At 45.4% G+C, this 24386-nt stretch overlaps 1 protein-coding gene across 1 annotated transcript in view; it reads right to left on the bottom strand.

Moving 5' to 3' along the window:
- The window catches only part of LOC124805240, a 329228-nt gene extending 305109 nt beyond the window's left edge, over positions 1 to 24119 (bottom strand). Inside the window, exons 1-2 of the mRNA XM_047265748.1 lie at positions 24058 to 24119; positions 3125 to 3204 (exon numbers count right to left, since the gene is read on the bottom strand). Of these exons, the coding sequence (XP_047121704.1) occupies positions 3125 to 3202 (78 nt within the window). The 5' untranslated portion in view covers positions 3203 to 3204; positions 24058 to 24119. The remainder of the gene's footprint in view (positions 1 to 3124; positions 3205 to 24057) is intronic.
- Between the last annotated feature and the right edge of the window lie 267 nt (positions 24120 to 24386).

Genomic DNA, 24386 nt, shown 5'->3' with positions numbered 1-24386 from the left:
AACCCGGGCGTGGAAAGCGAAATCGCACCGCACGACCACGAGCAGCGGACCTCAATAATTTAATGTGGTGCATTACTAGCCCAGCAGCTAGTCGGGAGAGCCAATTTGATCAGGCGTTCCCTTAGCCGTTCGCACCGCGGCTTTATATATAAGAAGGCTGCGCGAGGAAGGAAGGCCCCAGTTCTTTCCAGACGCTGAATAGCACACCATCTGTGTCGGGAGTCGCATCGCGTCGCGTCGGTATCATTGCTATAAACAGCCTCTGATGCCGTATTAAGTTACTCGGGATACGCGTAACCATGAAATCGTGTTCGAGAGAAGTGTTAATTCTGGGATGACTTTAATTATCTATCTTCAGTTTGCGTATGTCGTATTTTCACGTGCCGCCGCGGGACAGACATTCTACATTTATTTAGCGTGGCGTTTGGTGAACCTAATCATCAAATTATGGCGAGCATTCATTTAAACATTTAATTTGGAAGTTATAGTTGCATCAGCGCATTAGACTCTAAACTGCTCTGTTAGTCAGATTGTGTGGATTCTTTTTTTTTCATCTGTGACTTTCATAATACAGAGAACTTTTTTACACGATCGTTTTTGATTATGAATCCCAGAGAATCTCCTAATTTCTCAGAGCTATAAGCTGTAGCTATAAGTGTATTTCTCAGATGAAGTGGGCACTAGGAATTCTAATTACAGGTTTCACGTTTTGCTAATCACTTTCTGGTTGCCAAAATTGTAGTTAGAGAGCCAGTGTTGAGAAAGGCAAAACAACAGCATAAATAATAGGAACATTTATAATAATAATATTTTCCACCCGCCGCCCCACATATGGTAAAACGGCAGGGAATTGCATCTTTTCTACATTACAAAACAATTTATATTTCATTTTAAACAAACAATATTTTCCACCCGCCACCCCACAGGGTGGTGGACAATCGGGGTCTGTTAACGAGAAAAAGTTTCGAAATTGTTAAAAAGCTTTTGTGTAAAGTCTGTTGGTTTTCGGTAAGTCCCTGCATCATGCTCGCGTGGTACCACTCTGCTAGTCGACGTCGGAGTCGATGTCTTGCTGAATCAGTAACCCCCCTATCATCCACGTACTGCTTCCCAAGGAGTGCGTCCTTTCTCGGGCCAAACGGATGGAAGTCGGAAGATGCGCGATCCGGGCTGTAGAGTAGATGAGGAAGAACAGTCCAACAAAGTTTTGTGAGCTCCTTTCGGATGCGCAGCCTAATGTGAGGGATTGAATTGTCATGGAGAAGTTCATTTGCATTTTTGTGGCGACGAACGCGCTGGGGCTTCCTGGGGCTAACACAATACACTTCAGAGTTGATCGTTGCACCATGAGGGAAGACATCAAACAGAATAACCTCTTCAGAGCCGCAGAAAGCCGTCGCCATGACATTACTGGGTGAGGGTGCGGCTTCGAACTTTTTATTTGGGGGTGAAGTGGTGTGGCTCCGCTATGGATTGCCGTTTTGCTTCCGGTTCGAAGTGCTCAATCGATGTTTTATCACCTGCGACCATGTTCGACAAAAAATTGTTATGGTCAGCCTCGTAACGCGCAAGCAATTCCGCACAGATGATCTTTCGTTGCCCTTTATGATCTGGTAGGCGGCGAGGAATCCAGCGAGCACACACCTGGTGGACGAGTGTATCAGCACTACAAGCAGAGACATCTGATTATGCAGTGAGGTGTTTTTTGTGATCCGTCTATTACTTCAAATGAGAGTGTCCGCACGTTCCATCATTGAAGAAGTCGAAGTTGTGTGACATCAGTAGGGACGCGGAGATTGGACAGGTTTCTTGCGGCCTTATTTCGATGATGGCAGACGCCTCTCCCAACGACTCACCGTGCTTTTGTTCACTGCCAGATTTCAGTAGACATTCTGAAAGTGCATATGGATATCTGCGATGCTCTGATATTTCGCCAAAAGAAACACAATGATAGTTCTCTGCCTGGAACGCACCACCGTTACAAACGCCATTTGAAGGCCACGTATAGCGCTGGAATTCGGAAGTTTGTGAAACTATAGGGGCCGAAACAAGTATATTCCACGCTGTCCCACCAGAATTTCAGCATTTTGCAACCGAAATTGGTGGAGAAGAAAAATAGGTCGCAATACTTATCGAACTCGTATCTTACGCAGGTCCATTCCCGTAAACAAACTTTGCAATTTGTCCGCTAGATGTAGTTGACAGCTGCCACTGGAGGGCGCAGCTGTCACAACTTTTTTCTTTGTTGTTATTTGAAACCTTTACAAAAGGTAGGCCGGCAGCGGTTCAGATGTACATGTAGGATGAAAACAGGAGACAGACAAATGAAAAAGAAATGAAGTCGTTCACGGAAGGCACTGGTCGCACAGGGAAGTTCAGCTCAGTGCAAACACGTAGACAGACGGTTGACCACGTGAACATAGGAGCACTGACAAAGAAACACCATTGCACTAAGACGAAGAGAAACACTAACACAATGATGGCGATCTTCGGCGCTCTACAAACATACTGGTGCACGAAAAAAGTGGGGTGGGGGTGGGGGGGTGGGCTGCCACAGGGAAATACGGGAGGGTTGGTAGGGAGGGAGGGATGCCACGTGGAGAGAAGATGGGAGTGAGAGGGGAGAAGGTATGGGGGGGTGTGGAAGCTCGGTGAGAGGGGAAGGAGAAGGAGAGAGGAGGGAGGAAGTGAGGAGGTAGAGAAGGGAAAGAGGGTGCCCTGGAGGAAAAACACAGGAGGAGGAAGGGGAGGATTAAATGTGGCAGGAGGGGTAGATAGAGGGGACGAGGGCATCATCCGGGAGAGGAAGTTGGCGGAAGCCACCTTGGGCAAGGGGCTGCTGTCACAAATCACACTGACGATTATGTAGATGAGTGTGAACCAACCACACTTACAACCAAGGTCAGTGTACTTCACGATGTTGAAAATGTCCCCTGTGAGGACTACTTTATAGGCTGCATACGCATCAGCGCACACACACACACACACACACACACACACACACACACACACACACACACACACACACACACTCGGCAGCGCTCGCTCTTACATAGTAGGTCATGCGTCTGCAGAACGGCAAGGGGACCGGAAGCATACAGCTGAGGGTGTCAGCCGGACTCACCGTGAAGAGGAAGGCCGTGATTATAGAACCCGCCTTCAACGAGCAGCCGCACCAGCTGCGCCGCATCGCGAGGGCCATCCCTGCAACACGACAAGGCGAAATTAAGCTCGTTAATGCCAGCAATACAGACGCTGTAACTACACTACTGGCCATTAAAATTGCTACACCAAGAAGAAATGCAGATGATAAACGGGTATTCATTGGACAAATATATTATACTATAAATGACATGTGATTACATTTTCACGCAATTTGGGTGCATAGATCCTGAGAAATCAGTACCCAGAACAACCACCTCTGGCCGTAATAACGATCTTGGTACGCTTGGGCATTGAGTACAGGTACAGCTGCCCATGCAGCTTCAAAACGATACCACAGTTCATCAAGAGTAGTGACTGGCGTATTCTGACGAGCCAGTTGCTCGGCCACCATTGACCATACGTTTTCAATTGGTGAGAGATCTGTGGAATGTGCTGGCCAGGGTAGCACTTGAACATTTTCTGTATCCAGAAAGGCCCGTACAGGACCTGCAACATGCGGTCTTGCATTATCCTGCCGAAATATAGGGTTTCGCAGGGATCGAATGAAAGGTAGAGCCACGGGTCGTAACACATCTTAAATGTAACGTCCACTGTTCAAAGAGCCGTCAGTGCGAACAAGAGATGACCGAGACGTGTAACCAATGGCACCCCGTACCTTCACGCCGGGTGATACGCCAGTGTGGCGATGACAAATACACGGTTCCAATGTGCGTTCACCGCGATGTCGCCAAACACGGATGCGACCATCATGATGGTGTAAACAGAACCTGGATTCATCCGAAAAAATGACGTTTTGCGATTCGTGCACCCAGGTTCGGCGTTGAGTACACCATCGCAGGCGCACCTGGCTGTGATGCAGCGTCAAGGGTAACCGCAGCCATGGTCTCCGAGCTGATAGTCCATGCTGCTGCAGAAGTGGTCGAACTGTTCGTGCAGATGGTTGTTGTCTTGCAAACGTCCCCCCATCTGTTAAGTCGGGGATCGAGACGTGGGTGCACGATCCGTTACAGCCATGCGGATAAGATGCCTGTCATCTCGACTGCTAGTGATACGTGGCCGTTGGGATCCACACGGCGTTCCGTATTACCCTCCTGAACCCACCGATTCCATATTCCACTAACAGTCATTGGATCTCGACCAACGCGAGCAGCAATGTCGCGATACGATAAATCGCAATCGCGATAGGCTACAATCCGACCTTTATCAAAGTCGGAAACGTGATGTTACGCATTTCTCCTCCTTACACGAGGCATCACAACAACGTTTCACCAGGCAACGCCGGTCAACTGCTGTTTGTGTATGAGAAATCGGTTGGAAACTTTCCTCATGTCAGCACTTTGTAGGTGTCGCCACCGGCGCCAACCTCGTGTGAATGCTCTGGAAAGCTAATCATTAGCATATCACAGCATCTTCTTCCGTCGGTTAAATTTCGCGTCTGTAGCACGTCATCTTCGTGGTGTAGCATATTTAATGGCCAGTAGTGTATCATATTTTATATGTAAAAATTCAGCCTGCGAATGTTTGTGCTCGAAAAACTCGATAACTACTCTGTGGATTGACTTGAAATTTTGACACAATGTTGCATTCGAAGACGCGTGTGTTTTTATACACCGAAATACGTAATACGAGGGCTATTCAGAAAGTAGCGAACGTCTCCGTCTGATGCCGCTAGGCGCGCGCCGATCGCGTATATTTTGGTATGTGTGTGCTTGGCAGCTCAGTCGGCATCCGTCCGTGACAGCGGGAACGTCTCTGCTCGTCTGGTTTTTTCGATATTCGAATTTGAAATATGCGCTGCAATCGAAAATCCCACCAGTTGTGAGGTGTGGTCTGTGATACGGTTTTTGTTGGCAAAACACCAAAAACCTATAGAAATTTGTCGTGAACTGTGTGAAGTGTACGGAAACAACGTAATGAGGGAATATTATGTCCGGCAATGGTGCATTCGGCTTAAAAATGGCCGTACCAACTTTCCTGATGAAGAGAAGAGTGGACGTCCGAGCATTTTGACTGACGATCTTGTCGCTAAAATTGATGTAATGATTCGTGAAAACCGTCGCTTCACAATAACGGAGCTTTCGCTTTCTTTTCCACAAGTTTCACGGGCTTTGTTGTTTGAAATTGCCACTCAAAAGCTGGCTACCACAAATTTTGTGCACGATGAGTGCCCAAAATGCTAACAGAGCACCATGAAGAACAGCGAATAGGGTCAACGTTCACATTTCTGGAGGCCTACCACAAACATGGTGATTCATCACTGGATCGAATCGTAACCGGTGATGAGACTTGGGTGAAGCACGTCAATTGCGAGACAAAATTATAGTCCATGGAGTGCGGGCACACAAGGACCCCCCCCCCCCCCCACACACACACACACAAACAAGAAAATGTGTGCATACCTTGTCAGCAAGGAAGTTTATGGCGACAGTGTTTAGAGATAGGCAAGCTGTGCTTCTTACTGATTTTTTCGAACGTGGAGCAACCATAAATTCTTCCCGGTATTGTCAAACTATGCACAACCTTAGAAGCAGTTCAAAACAAACGCCGAGGAAAGCTGACGTCCAAAATTTTGTTTTTGCACGACAATGCCCGACCTCACACGGCAAACCGCACTAAACAACCCCTTAATTCATTCAAATGGGAAATTTTCCCTCATCTACCCTACAGCCCCGATCTTGCACCAAGCGTCTTCCACTTGTTTCCCAAGATGACGACGCAGAACTCCTGGCGGGCGTGACTCACTGGTTGATGTCTCAGGCGGCAGAATTTTACGACGAAGGTCTTTCAAAGATTGTCCACCGCTATGATAAGTGCCTCAGTGTGTTTGGTGACTATGTGGAATAGTAGTATGTCAGTCGCTCTTTCAGATGTATGTAAAAAAATGTATTTCTTGCACTTAGTTTTTTTTAATGTCAAAACGTTCCCTACTAGAAGAATAGCCCTCTTATATAAAGGGGAAACGTTGTTACCAAATATCTCGAAACGTTCTTAACAGGTTTACTTGAAATTTTTACGCGATATTCTAATGAATATTCGGATAGACATAGGCTACACATTTTAATATACAGGGTGTCCCAGCTATCTTGTCCACCCAAAATATCTCTGGATCAATAACAGCTATTGGAAAACGACTTTCACCGGTATCAATGTAGGGCTGGGGCCCATGAATGTACATATTTGGAAACATTCTAAAACGAAAGCATATGTGTTTTTTAACACAAACTTATGTTTTTTTAAATGGACTTCCTATATTTTTTCTTCAGCAATCCATAGCATGAAAAAGCACATACACAATGGCGTTGATTGCATCGCAATATTCCCGTTATATCCCGAGATATTAAGACGCGAAGTTGACGCTTGAAACACCCGACATGCGCTGGTAGCGCACGTCCTGAGGCTCAGGCGTGAATCCCATACCTGCTGGAATGTACGACGTTAATGCAGGATGGCAGCAGACCGTATTATTCGTTTCGGACCTCTTGATGAGTATGGAAGTGTGATTACGCATGTCAATCACATCGCGATTACGAGCAGCATGGGGTTCACGCCTGAGCCTCAGGACGCGCGCTAGCAGCGCATGTCGGGCGTTTCAAGCGTCAACTTCGCGTCTTAATATCTCGGGATGTAATCGGAATATTGCGATGCAATCAACGGCATTGTGTATGTGCTTTGTCATGCTATGGATCGCTGAAGAAAAAATATAGGAGGTCCATTTAAAAAAACGTAAATTTGTGTTAAAAAACACATATGCTTTCGTTTTAGAATGTTTCCAAATATGTACATTCATGGACCCCAGCCCTACATTGATACCGGTGAAAGTCGTTTTCCAATAGCTGTTATTGTTCCAGAGATATTTTGGGTGGACAAGATAGCTGGGACACCCTGTATATGAAATAAAAATGTAAATGTGATATATAAAGGGGAAACAGTGTTCCCAAATATTTCGAAACATTCTTGGCAAATTTGCTTAAAATTTAGTAGGATGCTCAAGGAACATTCAGATGGACAATAGGCTGTATATTTTACTATAACTTACACTGATGGAAAGTGTGCACACAAACGAAAGTTGGATGGCGTGTTTCTACATATCAAAGATCATCTAGCTGGTAGCTGAGTGGTCAGCGTGACAGACTGTCAATCCTAAGGTCCCGGGTTCGATTCCCGGCTGGGTCGGAGATTTTCTCCGCTCAGGGACTGGGTGTTGTGTTGTCCTGATCATCATCATTTCATCCCCATCGACACGCAGGTCGCCGAAGTGGCGTCAACTCGAAAAACCTGCACCAGGCGAACGGTCTACCCGACGGGAGGCCCTAGCCACACGACATTTCATTTTTTTTTCATCTAGTCACATAAGAATGGCGCTAGGAGCGCCACTATGAGGATGCAAAGAAGCTTTGCTTTAATTACACGCTGTAACGTTCGCGAGCGTTAGTTACCCTCGAGATTGGACGTGATGAGTTAGTATTACCCAAGAATGCTTTTAAGGTGACAAAGACGCCATTGATAACACCCCACTGAGGTTGAACGAGGTATTGTAATAACGCTACGAAAATCTGAATGTTGCTCCTGCGATATTGCAGAAAGGCTTGGCAGGAATGTAGCCACTGTACATGATTGCCGGCAGCAGTGGTCATGGGAACATACAGTCGCAAGGAGACCGGGCTCTGGTCGCCACGTGGCATCACCAAGAGGAAAGACCACCGCGTTCGGCGTATGGCTCTGCCGCATCGTAACTGCATCTGCAGCAGCAGTTTGAGTAGCAGTTGGCACCACAGTGATACAACTAACTGTTACAAATCGGTTACACCAAGGACAGCTTCAAGCCAGACACTCTGTAACTGACACCAAAACTCCACCATCGGCGACTTCAGTGTTGTCAACCGAGAGCTCATCGGAGGGCAGGGTGGCAGTCTCTTGGGTTTTCTGCTGAAAACTGGTTATTCCTCGGTGCCAATTATGGGTGTTGTGTTGGTTAGAAGGAGGCCAATTGAGAGCCTGCAACCAACCTGTCTGTGTGCTAGACACACTGGACATACACATCTGGGATGCGATTTTGTAGGAGCTCTCGTCGGTATCCAATTCACCCTGAATGCAAATTTTTACGTCAGCCTAGTGATTCGATCTGTTGTGCCATCACTCTTGAACAGCATTCCGAGGTGTGTTTTCCAACAGGATACAGCTCGACCACGTATCGCTGTTGTAGCACAGCATGTTCTACAGAGTGTCGACATGTTTTCTTTTCCCTATTGGATCATCAGATCTGTCTCCAATCAAGCACATATGGAACATCATCGGATAACAACCCCAGCGTCATTCATAAACAGTATATTGACTGACCAAGTGCAACATTCATGGAACTCCATCCCACAAATTGACACCTGGCACCTATACAGCACAATTCATGCACGTTTGTTCATTATACTGTCCTCAGTCACCAATCGAAATGTCTGCACTTATACCTATTACACAAGTTATTTAATAATGATATATGTGGTTATCGCAGCTGCAGTGACTACCCTGGCACGGGCTCCCTCACACACAAATTCTCAGTTTATCCAAGGAATATAAATGTAGTGGCTCTTGCCAATTCCCTGCATCACCCGTGATATTTTGCTGTTTCCTGCAAGGGTTTGATCGTCGTATGCATCTGCACTGAAGTGATCAATTAGTTGCCCTCTCCTTAATTATGGTTCAAATGGCTCTAAGCACTATGGGACTTAACATTTGAGGCCATCAGTCCCCTAGACTTAGACTGCTTAAATCTAACTAACCTAAGGACATCACACACATCCATGCCTGAGGCAGGATTCGAACCTTAATTATACATATGGTGTCGGTTCTTTCGGACGTGTTCAAAAGAGCAGACAAATTTTTGATCCTACAGCCATTATGAATCAAGACACAAAGAAATGACTGACATTATCTGCCAACTGCCATTGAGTTCAATCAGTGGGAAAAGTTGAAAAATTGCGCTAGATGAGATTTTGAACCTGTATCTCCAACTTACTAGGCAGACGCACTGACCACTGTGCCATCTGGACATAGTGCTAACACACTTCCCGTGAGACCCAGATTGTCAACTTATCTACACACTACAGATATAGCGCCCATTGCCCATTATCCTATTTTCTAACGCCATTCCTCCGATTCCCGTAAGAGTTCGTGTGTGTTGTGCACCTGCACTGAAGTGATCAACTGGTCATTCTCATCTTAATTATATACATGGTGTCTGTTCTCTAATAGTGTCTCCGGGATCAAAATTGTGTCTGTTCTTTCGGGCATGTCTGAAAGAATAGATACCACATATAAAATTAAGGTGAAGACGACAAATTAATCATTTTAGTGAGGATGCAGATCACGTTCGAACTCTTAGAGGAATCAGAAAAATGCCATGAGAAATGAAGTTAATTGACAAGGCCCACTACTTCAGTAGTATGTTGTCAAGTTGAGAATTTTGGTTCGACAGGATGTGTGCTGGGGTAATTTGTGCATTTGCCATGTCCACTGTGTCTGGATGGCACAGTGGTCAGAGCATCTGCCTAGTAAGCAGGAGACTCGAATTCGAATTCTGAACCGGCACAAATTTTCAACTTTCTCCTTTGATTTAAATAAGTGCCCACTAGCAGCTAATGTCAGTCATTTCTTTATATTGTGATACACTGAAGCGCCAAAGAAACTAGTATAGGCTGTAAGGTGGCGTGGTCTCCTGATCTTCATTTCTTACATATTCTGTCCTCACAATCATACTCTGCACATCAAGACGCTTCATTCGAACTCAAACTCTATAAGGTAGAGTCAATATTGTATGAATTCATGTAAGCAATATGTAAATCTAATAAGTAAATCGCAAGTGCGCACCGAGGTTGAAAAAAGTCGAGGCTGGCGTACACAACATGACGGCCACAGGAATTTTCGTTCTAAAGAGGAAACCAGCCCGCTGGAAAGACCGTCCCTTCAGAGGGCTGGGTCAACAACATACCTACTTCGGCTGAAGCGACCGCCAAGAAGAAGACAGATTTTGCCAGAGCGAAGGAATAAGACCCCCGTGTTCGACTTAAAAACAAATTCCGCTACATTATGTGGGAGCGCCCAGAAGACGCATTTTTTCATGGACCGACTGCATAGTTACGGAGTTCTCACAGGAGGACAATATATGCCTAACCGAGATGCTACAGATTTCCGCATTGGTCGACTCAAACGAAACGTCATTCTCCCGTTTAAAAGAGCAACGCTGATTGGCGGAATATTTCTGACGCAAACAGCCAAAGGAATGAGGGTAGACGGCGAATGATATACCCTTGCAACTTTTCCAGAAAAAGGGGCCATTCCGTTGTCACTCTTGGAGCGGGAACACGACCTCTGTCGTTAGCGAGTCGGAGTGACACTCTATATTGAGTCGCTCGCAATTAAGCGTTGTTCACTGTGTTGGCCGCCACACTTATTGTGCGGTGTGAACATGGACAGAGTACTAGTTAAATGCCTGCGAGCGAGCATTGAGTGGCATCGTTGTGGACTGGTTATCTGACCGGTGTACCACGCCAATAGTTAGACTAGGGAGTCTACTACTTAACTATGCTAACTACTTAAGCCCCATCTTATTCTATTATGTGCTCCTGTGAATTTGAATGCTTTATGCAGGTCTTGGAATCACTCATGTCCATCTAGAAAATATTTACTGAGGTTAACGAAGGCGATGTTGGCCTGATGTATTCGACGATGCCCCTTAGCTGCACTGTCTAAAGGATCGTCCTAAGAAATACCAAATTAAGATCAGCCTGAAGATGCCTAAATAAGGTGAAACGCGTAGTTGATAAATAAGAAATCTAAAATTGCAACAAGGACTGTTTTCAACTAATACTGTTCAACAATGGTTTGCTGATTCATGCGACAGATGGATTGGAAGAATTTCTATGCAATCTAATTCAAGTTTCTTTAATACAGTGGTTATACAGAGTAGAATATTGGTTTCAGAATAGAAAAATGAAAAGTTTATCGCATGTAGCAACTTTCATACATCGAACTCAAATTTCTGGTGTTGTTGGTATTGCCGAGTGTTGTAGTAGGCATCGTTCTGAATTGCTGTCGGCATTAAAACTGAAGCCTCCTGTGAGGATGAAGGGGGGAAAGTCTTCTAATGTCGGTGTGATGTTACGAGAACTGACCAAGCATCACGTATTGATACCCAACGTTTTAGCTTCGGTTGACAACACAACTGTATTTGGTGGTAGCGACGCACACTTGTCTGGCGTTGTCACGGTACCATCTACGCCTATGTTATGACTGTCTACTGTGTTGCCGTACAACGACGCCCACGTGTGATCCGTAGACGTTTGGACTGTCGGCGGCAGCTGTATGCACAATGGGACAGCTACGTAGTCGCTTTGCACCTTTTTTGCAATTCCTTTTCCACGCTAGCGTATCCCTCATATTCGCTTGGCAATGGACTTTTGAGGCTGCTTGGATTCCTTTCGATGTAGGCTTTTCTCTGACTTTAGTTTTCTAATATTCCAAACATATTTACGAGTGACATAAGACGACATTTTTCATTATTTTGTAACTTACAATTTGATACCGATTTTAGTCATATTCATGCAAACATTTTTACTGTCGCAGTTGTAGTGCTGGTAGTGCTCTACAAGCTCTTCACAATGGCACCCAAATCAATGTGCTACCCATATGCGTTTCCACATTATCCCAATTTATAAATTATAAATTTAGACAACATTGGCCATGGAGTAAAGCGACCTGGTGCTATATTTAGGTTAAAACCAACAGTCGAGATCGCAATAATATGTGTTTATTTACCGGTTTCGGCTTACGTTAAAGCCAGCTTCAGAATTTTTTGGCTGTGTACGATCGTGCTATGATGAGAAAACCGAGCAGCTGCCAGCATCAGCCATAGGGGACCAAAACATTTTGAAGATTGCTTAAACATAAGCTGAACCCGGTAAATAAACAAATACTACTACGATCTCGACTGCTGATTTTAACATAAAGTTATAATGAAATTACAATTAAATCAATACTATGAAATGAATATCCTTACAAGCGTTGATATACACCAACAGGAACAGTTGAAAATTGGTGCCCCGACCGGGACTGGAACCCAGGATCTCCTGCTTACAGGGCAGACGCTCTATCTATCTCTTTTTTTTTTTTTAAATCTCATTTTGATCGCTTTTGTTCGTTGCATCTGCTCGGGGCGGACGTCGAAAGACATCCGTTTAAGTTCGTTGTTGATCGATTAGCTCAGTTTTTTTTTTATTACAGAGGGCTGCTAACCCTCTGACAGAACACGCTGAGCTACCGAGCCGGCGTTTTTCTCATTTTGTTCGTTTTCGTTCGTTGTATCTGCTCTGGGCGGACGTCGAAAGACACCCGTTTCAGTTCATTGTTGATCCATTAACTCAGTTTTTTTATTACAGAGGGCTGCTAACCCTCTGACCGAACACGCTGAGCTACCGAGCCGGCGTTTTTCTCATTTTGTTCATTTTCGTTCGTTGTATCTGCTCTGGGCGGACGTCGAAAGACACCCGTTTCAGTTCATTGTTGATCCATTAGCTCAGTTTTTTTATTACAGAGGGCTGCTAACCCTCTGACCGAACACGCTGAGCTACCGAGCCGGCGTTTTTCTCATTTTGTTCGTTTTCGTTCGTTGTATCTGCTCTGGGCGGACGGCGAAAGACACCCGTTTCAGTTCATTGTTGATCCATTAGCTCAGTTTTTTTATTACAGAGGGCCGCTAGCCCTCTGACCGAACACGCTGAGCTACCGTGCCGGCATCTGAGCCACCGATGACACAGAAGAGAGTGCGACTGCCGGAACTTATCTCGCAACTTATTGTCCCGCGCTATATTCGTAGTGCCCCTACCCATTACACTCATTACTCGCGGCTTTACCGATTCCCGTATGAGTTCGGGCAATGTGTGTGCATCCGCACAGAAGTTGGTCAAATGGCCGGTGAGTTGGGAATGTGGGTCTCACGGGCGGCGTTGCCAAGATAAGTCCGTGCAGTTGCACAATCCTCTCTGTCCTCGGTGGCTCAGATGGATAGAGCGTCTGCCGTGTAAGCAGCAGATCCCGGCTTCGAGTCCCTGTCGGCACACACATTTTCAACTCTCCCCGTTGACGTAAATCAACGCCTCTATGCAGCTATCTCTGACAGAATTACAATGTCATCGGCGAACCTAAAGTTTTTATTTCTTCTCCATGGATTTTAATTCCTACTCCGAATTTTTCTTTTGTTTCCTTTACTGGTTACTCAATATACAGATTGAATAACATTGGGGAAAGGCTACAACCCTGTCTCACTCCCTTCCCAACCGCTGCTTCCCTTTCATGCCCCTAGACTCTTATAACTGCCATCTGGTTTCTGTACAAATTGTAAATAGCCTCTCGCTCCCTGTATTTTATCCCTGCCACCTTCAGAATTTCAAAGAGTATTCCAGGCAACATTGTCAAAAGCTTTCTCTAAGTCTACAAATGCTAGAACGTATGTTTACCTTTCCTTAATCTATCTTCTAAGATAAGTCGTAGGGTCAGTATTGCCTCTCGTGTTCCAACATTTCTACGGAATCCAAACTAATCTTCCCCGAGGTCATCTTCTACCAGTTTTTCCATTCGTCTGTAAGGAGTTCGTGTTGGTATTTTGCAGACGTGTCTTGATAAACTGATAGTTCGGTAATTTTCACACCTGTCAACACCTGCTTTCTTTGGGATTGGAATTATTATATTCTTCTTGCCGTCTGAGGGTATTTCGTCTGTCACCTACATCCTGTTCACCAGACGGTAGAATTTTGTCAGGGCTGGCTCTCCCAAGGCTGTCAGTAGTTCTAATGGAATGTTGTCTACTCCCGGGGCCTTGGCATTAATTACAGAATGTATTTTCCAATTAAGCTCTACTGGTTCTATGACCGCCGAGCTGGCGTCACGTAAACCCATCGTTCTACACACGCATCCTGGACTATGAGACGGCCATTCACTCAACAGCAATATATTATCGATGGATTCGATTTTCAAGGTGATAATGCACGATTGCGGAGCGCCCACCTCATGAACAATTCCCTCCAGGTAGTAGGAATGCCATGCAGCATCTGCTGACATGAACTCTATTGAGCACGCTTGGAACCTTGGTAGGTAGCCTCCGCACAAACTGGATGACCGCACGAAGGTCGCCGTCGAATAGTGGGACAGGCTTGTGGAGCAAGTTTCGAGCACCACGTGGACAACATGACATGGAGGTTGGAAGCATGTTACTATAAATGGGGCGGGGCAACACAGTATTGAAAGTTACCCGCCACTGGATTTTGATTTCAAAGATATGCAAATGGAGGGTGTTTCAGAGTCTTGCATTAAATGTCTAGAGATGATAGATCACCTAACGGCGAACAACTTTTGTGAGAGACAAAATGCTTGCTGACGCTTCTCGATGAGCTAGGCACCCTTTGGTATTCATAGGCCGTGGGACGACGAGATTTCACCAAACAAGCAGTGTCTACTAACCAGAGGTACTGCGTGCTACCTATCCCAGTGAATTATCAACAAGAAAACTTTAAGAATGAGGGTCTCTAAGCCTAGAAAGAAAATCTTAGAAGCGAATCAAGAACTTTAATTGGCCTGGCCTACCCCCTAGCATATGGAGCAGGTGGTTGGATTATAGGAAACACAAGTTGCATAGCTTGACACAAAGTGTCTACGCCGTGCCACTTCTCCGGACCATAAACAGTACAAAAGGAAGCGTAGCGTTGCCGGGAAGCGTCAGCGAACATTTCATTTCCAACAAACGTTGTTCATCATGATCAGTCACCTCTATACATGGTGCAAGGGCTTTGAAATTCCTTGTATGTGTACTTTCGAACAGACGGCCTTTATTTCCGTTATTTTTCTGTTTCTACGCCACAGTAAACTTAATTGTTTACTTTCTTACGGCCCAGTCTTTCATTCCCTGCTCACCGGTGGAACGGCGTCTGAAATACGGTTCTATATCCAAAGGAAACTTGCAGTCATAGATCGCACAACCTCAAACTGGATTGGTATAATGGAAAGAAAAGGCTGCAAAAGCTACAATACCCACGATCCGACGAGCGGACACACGGGTGCCTACATAGTTCACCAATCGACTACCTGTTTTCAATGATTATTACTCATACATACAATTACAATGTCAAATAATGGACCCTATATAAACTATACAGAATTATTTGGCAGTTGGCTTATCGTAATCATCGTCCCACCACAACCAAGAAGAAGAGGGCAGAGAAGAGGAACAAGGAAAAAGAGGAAGAAGAAAAAGAGAAAAAAGAGGTTGCGGCAATGGTTGGTTAAGAATGAAGTGTTCCAAAGATTCAAAAATGTTCAAATGTGTGTGAAATCTTACGGGACTTAACTGCTAAGGTCATCAGTCCCTAAGCTTACACACTACTTAACCTAATTATCCTAAGGACAAACACACACACCCATGCCCGAGGGAGGACTCGAACCTCCGCCGGGACCAGCTGCACAGTCTATGACTGCAGCCCCCATAGACCGCTCGGCTAATCCCGCGCGGCGTTCCAAAGATTCGAGAGTACATTCACATGATAGAAGAAACGCTGGAATCATTGCGAGACTAAATTTGTATTATTCTTGTGAATGCTAATTTTGTGTTGTAGTTCACTATTAACAATAATTTTTAAAGCTATCAATAAATTCGTAAACAATGTAAGCCCTCACACCGTGGCAGATATGCAGCTGGTGCAAAATTTTATGTGAGAATTTTACTTATAGATTTCAGAAAATAAGTGACACACGTCGTCACACGCTAAGACCATTGCGAAATAAGACTGGTGCGTTGTCAGAAGACAGTACATGTTCCGAGTTTCCTGCAGACAGTTCTGTCAAGGTGTGGATAAGAGGTGTGTCATAAACTAGAGCGGCAGGTGGAAACATACTTCAGAGATGAAGTATGCGGGACAGCACGATTCTTGTGGGGTAAACGTCTAAATTGCACACAGATCCACCGTGAAATTCTGGTGGTACAATGGACCAAATGCAATGTCGCACACAGCCTTAGTCAAGTGATGCCAACAATTTGATCAATACCGCACACACGTGGATGATGCTGAGCGGTAAGCCAAGATCTTGTACCATGCCATTTCCGTCTTTTCCGCAAACTGAAACTACGTTTGGGGGAGGGGGGAAGAAATTGTCCGACGATGAGGACGTTCACACAGCAAAATTTGTATGGTAAATAAAAATTGCCTTTTCTTGCTGCACTGTATTTTATTTCTCCCAGATCCGTTTCGTCTTTTCGCTTTAAGGCATCATCAGTGGGATCTAGAATGATAATCTGCAAATAACACGTATCAAACCAAAACTATATCATTCTGGATCCGACTGATGATGCCTTAAAGTGAAAAAGACAAAACGCGTCTGGGAGAAAAAAATGCAGTGCCGCAAGAAAAGGTGGTTTTTATTTACAAAACAAATATTTCTGTGTTTGCTGCGGAGGATGGACACGCAAACAAACTCGTTCACACAGCTCCGTCGCCAGACTAGATGCCTACGTTGAAAACTAATGCTATGTACCTGTGTCTTTGAGGCATTTAATAAGAGTCACTTTGCCTGTCATAAAAATGTGTAACATTCTTTTTGAAATTCCCTTGTCGGTATACATATCGCGATTTTATGTGTTCCTGATACGAAATAGACAAATAAGTAGCTCTATTCTGATCCTGTTACTATTTGAGCATCATTAAGGAAGTTAATTCGTAATTACTCAACTTATCAGTGCAAAACTCAGTAATTGATAAAGAAACTCACAGAATAAGTTTAGTGTGGACTTAATAATCTGGACGATTACTTGTTCCATCTACCATAAATTGGTAAAAAACGCTACCTTCAGTCCTTACATTGTTGTTCCTCCACAGCGCATTTCGAACGTAGTTGTTCCATTTACAAGTGATATTTACAGTTAAAATATACATACTCTATAGTATTTTTCGCTTGATTCCAGTTGCGAAAATCCATGTAAATTTCTAAGTTTATTGCATTAATTTTGGGAGTACTTCACACATTCAGGAAATGGGCAACACAATACGCACATTTTTGAAAAGAAACAAAATCCTTACTAGTAGACTGTTTGTCATACTTTTTCATGAGTTACAGCTTCCAACCGATGTCGTATGAGAAATAAAAATTATACACCACAGGGTGAGGCAAAAATACCCTAAAATGGTTCAGTTATATTCAGGTCAGGGGGGCCTGTATGGGCATGAAACATGGGCAGTAGGGAAGACAGCAGTGAAACTATTTGAAATCTTTGATGTGTGGTGTTACAGCTGTCTCTCAAAGGCCAGATGGATGTATGGAGTGAGGAGTGTCCGTCCTGCAAGGCGTCAACGAGGGAAAGTGCACAGGAGGGGGCGCAGTGAGCCGGAGAGAGTGTGTGTAAGGGCAGGTATTACGATGTGAGTCATTGCTTTACACTGTTGGTGACGAAGGAAAGAACTGCACACGCACTTCGTCCAGTGCAGTTCCTCTGGTGAGCGACTTTTTTAAAATTTCTCAACAAGTGTCATTTCCAAATTCGTTTGATGACTGGAAGATGAAACTATACAGTTTAATAATGTAGATAACAGAAAACACAGTTTGACAAGCCTGAAAAGAGGATCAGATGACTCAAGTTTTATGTAGTGACAATGTCGCATCTGATGTTACTGAAAACTTTATCCGAACTGAGTGACCGAAACAATTGTACCCCACTGTGGTCCTTTAGTGGGCCTTGGAGACGAATTTTGTCAGCCATCGTACTCAGCGAAATCTTTCCATTTCCCGTTTCGTTCACTGGAGAGAACTTATCACCCAGCTGAACGTTATGTCGACAACTCTTTAACAGAGCCAAGCCTCTTCCATATAATGGCAGACGATAGGTTGTAAGTCACTGTAAAAGACCTTATACGAAGAATAATTACGAAATGTGATCATCTGCAGGCCTTTATCTTTGTTCCTTTTCTGTCAACCGTATGAGTACCCCTCTTTTAGAGGGAGACAGCTACAAAATGTACAAACGAGGAATCAGATGCTTAGAAGCAGGAGAAGACGATGAAGAATAAAGACTGTGACACTGCACTGCTGGTGCCATAAAGGTAGTTTATAGGAAGTGAGGAATTGTGACAATCGTTTACATTTAAAGTTAAATAATTGTAAAAATGGTATTTTCCAAATTATAGTATTACACTCGCGAAACATGCCAGCTCGCCTTGACATTAACTATAAGCTGGAATGTAAATACACTGCAGGCCATTAAATGTGAAACATCAGGAAAGACAACAAATTACGATTTTTTTCTTATCATACGTATAAAGTATAGTAGGAAAAATATGTGAAGAAATTTGAAGATGATTTGTGGGTATACAGGGAACGAAATTCGGTACACAGAGCTGAAATCTCTTGCCTTATGTTGTCGAAAGATACCGTCACGGAGACCCTGACGACATGGCATGGCCACCAGCCTCAACACGTCAGACCCTACCGGGTATGCTAACCAGAGGCGCCCGATGGTACTTCATACCATCACACCAGATGCTAGGTTCGTTTTACAGTGACGAATGCAATTTGGAAGTGTGCAATCTCCTCGGAGCCTCCGCACGTACACTATGTGATCATAAGTATCCGGACACCCCCCCAAAACATATGTTTTTCATGTAAGGTGCATTGTGCTGCCATCTACTGCCAAATACTCCATATCAGCGACCTCAGTAATCATCAGACATCGTGAGAGAGCAGAAAGAGGCGCTCCGCGGAACTCAAGGACTTCGAACATTGTCAGGTGATTGGATGTCACTTGTGTCATACGTCTGTACGCGAGATTTCCACATCCTAAACATCCCTAGGTCCACTGTTTCCGATGTGATAGTGAAGTGGAAACGTGAAGGGACACGTACAGCACAGAAGCGTACAGGCCAATCTAGTCGTTGACTGACAGACCGCCGACAGTTGAAGAGGGTCGTAATGTGTAATTGGCAGACATCTATTCAGACCATCACACAGAAATTCGAAACTGCATGGGATCCACTGCAAGTACTATGACAGTTAGGTGGGAGGTGAGAAAACTTGGATTTCATGGTCGAGCGGCTGCTCATAAGCCATACATTACGCCGGTAAATGCCAAACGACGCCTCGCTTGGTGTAAGGAGCGGAAACATTGGACGATTGAACAGTGGAAACACGTTGTGTGGAGTGACGAATTACGGTACTCAATGTGGCGATCCGATGGCATGGTGTGGGTATGGCGAATGCCCAGTGAATGTCATCAGCCAGCGTGTGTAGTGCCAACAGTAAAATTCGGAGGCGGTGGTGTTATGGTGTGGTCGTGTTTTTCATGGAGGGGGTTCGCACCCCTTGTTGTTTTACGTGTCACTATCACAGCTCAGGTCTACATTGACGTTTAACGAACCTTTTCCTTCCGCTCCTGAAGAGCAATTCAGGGATGGCGATTGCATCTTTCAACACGATCGAACACCTGTTCATAACGCACGGCCTGTGGCGGAGTGGTTACACGACAACAACATCCCTGTAATGGACTGACGTCGGAGGAAGGCAATGGCAAACCACCTCCACTAGGACCTTGTCTAGGGTCTCTCGCATCGTCTGCTACGCTCCTCGGAGTATGGGACCTCATCATCATCAGTGGACTGACCTTCACAGAGTCCCGACCTGAATCATATAGAACACTTATGGCATGTTTTGGAACGCCGACTTCGTGGCAGGCCTCACCGACCGACATCGATACCTGTCCTCAGTGCAGCAATGCGCGAAGAATGGGCTGCCATTCCCCAAGAAACCTTCCAGCACCTGCTTGAACGTATGCCTGCGAGAGTGGAAGCTGTCATCAAGACTAAGGATGGGCTAACACCATATTGAATTCCGATGGACGGCGCCACGAAGTCGTAAGTCATTTTCAGCCAGGTGTCCGGATACTTTTGATCACACTGTGTACATACGACCATCGAGTTGCTGTAAAGGAAACAGGACTCGTCGCGAAAGAGGATATGGTGTGAAGGGAAGTCTCGACAATGATCGCCCTGTTGCGACTCTGTGGTGCTCCACATGTTCAAAAATGGCTCTGAGCACTATGGGACTCTACGTATTAGGTCATCAGTCCCCTAAAATTTAGAACTACTTAAACCTAACTAACCTAAGGACATCACACACATCCATGCCCGAGGCAAGATTCGAACCTGCGACCGTAGCGGTCGCGCGGTTCCGGACTGAAGCGCCCAGAACCGCTCGGCCACCGCGGCCGGCCTCCAGATGTTGCCACAGTGTTGTTGTAGATACACTGTCTGATCAAATGTATCTGGACACACCTATGTAACTCGGAACTGATCACTAGATGTCACGAGAGGCGGACCTTACAGTATAAAAGGAGGCGGGTGCAATTGTGTTGTCAATAGAGACGCAGTAACAGCAGGAAGGGTTGGCCAGGAGAACTCATCGGCTTCGAACGTGGGCTAGTCACTGAATATCGCCTGAGTAACAAATCTATCATGGACATTTCAACCCTTCTCAAGCGGCCCAAGTCGATCGCTGCTAATGTGACTGTGGAGTAGAAACACGAAGGAACAACCAAGCTAAAATGAGACAAAAGCAGACCTCGCATACTGACAGAGAGGTAGCGTCGAGCATTGTGGATGGCGGTTGTAAATGATTGCTTCAAGGAATAATTTGTGAGTCCCAAAGTGTTACCAGCCATCCAGCTAGCACCATGATTTTGCGTAGGGATTAAAAATAGCCACATATTCTAAGGTTCAGTGCTAAGCGACGGTTGTGGTGGTGTAAAGACTAATGGCACTGTACAGTGGATGTCTGGAAACGAGCGATTTGGTGTGCTGAATCAGGCTAAACCCTGTAGCAATCTGACGGTAGGGCTTAGGTTTGACGAATGCTTGGAGAGCATTACCGGCGATCATGTGTAGCCCACGCAGTGAAATATGAAGGGGGTGGTGCTGCGGTATGGTTTTTTTTTCGTGGTTAGGATGCGGTCCGCTTATTGCGCTTAAGAAAACGCTAAATGATAAAGGATATGAACATAGTTTGTATAGTGTACAGCAGAGCAACACTTCGTTGACAATGATTGATCGTATCAGCATGAAAATGCTCCCTGTCATAAAGCATCATCAGTGATACAGTGGCTTGTGGACGATAACGTTCATGAAGTGGACTGTCCTGCCTACAAATCCGACCTGAACCCAATTTACTGATTCAAGGTACAATCGCGCATTGTTGGCGAACAATATGGCTGTCCTCTCGGGCGCTAGTCGCATGTGGCAGTTGATGTCATGCAAGGCGTTGAGTTTAGCCCTCCTGAACCCATCGATTACATATTCGCATGCTGGTCATTGTACCCGACCAATGCAGGCAGTAATATCACGGAATGATAAACTGTGGTTTCGATAGGCCGCGATCCATTCAAATCCGATTTCTGAATGAGAAACTCAAGGCATAATCTTTCATTTATACGGAACGTAGGTGACTTTACGCTTACCTAATTCTTGGTGTTGCACTGAACTACCAGTCATTTTCATATACGAGCTTCGTAGTATACAGGCCTAATTATATCATTCATTCGTTTTCAAAAGTCTATATTTTTCGAATGTTATATAGACAAATATGATTGATGCATGAATAGAACCATAAACCCACCGAGTTTGAAATTTACCCACCAGCTAGCGTTACGAGTGCAGCGCTTTAACAAAAATAACGGCGAAGCGAGAAAAAGAGGTTTTGTGTGCAAATACACTTCTCGGGTTTCCGCCGGAAAACGCTTCTTGCAGCAGTGATATCAGCAGCAACTGCCATTACCTCAAATGTCGAGCAGTTGCACAGATGAAATATTGTGGGATTTGCACAGTACGTTCCGGTGGCAAAACCGAGAAGTGTATTTGCGATAGATCCGTCGGGAAAGCGTGGAAAGTCACAGATTTTTGTGTGTCGGAATATGCGAGACGTTTATCCGTTGCAACAGTGCAGCGTGCATTCAGATGCTCAAATAGTTCTAATGGCTCTGAGCACTATGGGACTTAACATCTGAGGTCATCAGTCCCCTAGAACATAGAACTACTTAAACCTAACTAACCTAAGGACATGATACACATCCATCAGGATTCGAGCCTCCGACCGTATCGGTCACGCGGTTCCAGACTGTAGCGCCTAGAACCGTTCGGTCACAGCGGCCGGCCATTCAGATGCAATTATGGAAAAAACCACATGTAAACAGAGCACTGCGCGTTGGTATCGACAATTTAAGAGATACTTTTTTTCTCTGTAAACAGAAAAGTGACGGTCAATCAAGTGTGCCAAATGCAACTGTTGAAAGAGCGACGGAAAACTTCTACGTGTTCCAAAAAAATCAACGATTCGCGCTAGCCACGAACTTGAAATACCGCAGAAAACTGCGTGGGAGATTTTGCGACGGCGTTTGTATTTCAAACCGTACCGTCTGCAGCTCGCGTAACAATTAAAACCGGAAGACTATATGCCCGGCGCCTTTCATTTTGCATCACAATGGAGGAAGCAATAAAAAAAAAGTTTGTGAAATCTTATGGGACTTAACTGCTAAGGTCATCAGTCCCTAAGCGTACACACTACTTAACCTAAATTATCCTAAGGACAAACACACACACCCTAGCCCGAGGGAGGACTCGAACGTCCGCGGGGACCAGCCGCACAGTCCATGACTGCAGCGCCTTGAAGCAATCAAGGATGAACATTTTACTCCAAGGTAATATTGGGCGACGAAGCAACATTTCATTTACCTGGCAGGGTTAATGGCCACAGGAGACTGTGGGACACTCAAAATCCTCATGAAATTGTGGCGCGTGAACGAGACCCGCCGAGGGCTAATGTTCTTTGTGCAGTGTCACAGACGAAACTATACCGGCCGTTTTTCTTCCGTGAGAAGATTGTAACGGGTGTCTGTTACCTGAAAGGTTGCAGTTGTTGTTGTTTCCACAGATGACTGCTGGTTCCGAAACCTTCATCTTCCAATAAACAGCGGCATCGATGTTTGTCGCTACCAAATCGATCAACCTGTTCTTTTGGCTCCCGTGTCGGCTGACCTAACGCCCCGTGATTTTTTCCCTTGGAGGTACGTTCAGAACCGTGAATACGTCCCCCCTCTGCCAAGAGCACTGGAACAGCTCACTCAGAGAACGCATCAATGCTGCTGTGATGTTGCTGCGTAACATGTGCAACGACTTTGATTACAGCTTGGACGTGTGTCGTGTGACCAGACCGGTGCCGGCCGAAGTGGCCACGCGGTTAAAGGCGGTGCAGTCTGGAACCGCAAGACCGCTACGGTCGCAGGTTCGAATCCTGCCTCGGGCATGGATGTGTGTGATGTCCTTAGGTTAGTTAGGTTTAACTAGTTCTAAGTTCTAGGGGACTAATGACCTCAGCAGTTGAGTCCCATAGTGCTCAGAGCCATTTGAACCAGCCAACCAGACCGGTACTCGTAGATCACTTGTAGAGTGCAAAATGCGAACTTGGTGAGTTTACTGCTCTGGTCACGCACCGATTATTTCTGTACATGTAACACCTCGAAAAATATAGAACTTTGAAAACAAATGAATCATTTGTAGTAGCCTTGTACTTCGCTCCTGTTCAACATTTTCTGCACGACGCACCCGTAGTATTCCAGCTTCAGTGGGCCGCGGAGTACAATATCACAGCTGATTTGCGCTACAAGCGATAATTTTTTACCGGAACACTGAATTGCTGAAGTGGTTCCATCCTTAACGAGACGAGGAAATTTGATACAGATGGTGTCCCGGTATGACGGCTATCAAAGTGTACTTCTCGAAGCTCGGCGCGGGCAGATTGCGCGACTCAGCTGCCGCGCAGCGCACGTACCTCTGTGTGTGGAGTGCAAAGCGCCGGCTCAAGACGCACTGGAAGCGCCAGCCTTGGCCGACCGCTCTCGGTGGACCGGCCGAGCGCAGCGCCACGCGGCCCAGGCGGACGGCTAGCGAACTGCCGATTTGCAGCACGTTGCCTGCACGCTGAGCATGCGCTCTTCCAGCATTCCTCCTCCCTTGGACAGGGCCGTGTTTAGAATCTATAGGCGCCTAAGCTAAACCTGTACTGCTGGCCCTACCTGGCCAAATTTCGTGACAGTTAACTAGCAAAAATAGCATTTTAGAGAAAACTTTTAATTTAATGCCTTAAAACGCAGTATATAA

This window comes from Schistocerca piceifrons, chromosome 7, assembly GCF_021461385.2.
Source record: "Schistocerca piceifrons isolate TAMUIC-IGC-003096 chromosome 7, iqSchPice1.1, whole genome shotgun sequence".
Classification (NCBI taxonomy): Eukaryota; Metazoa; Arthropoda; class Insecta; order Orthoptera; family Acrididae; genus Schistocerca; species Schistocerca piceifrons.
This window is presented reverse-complemented; position numbering and strand designations above follow the sequence as displayed.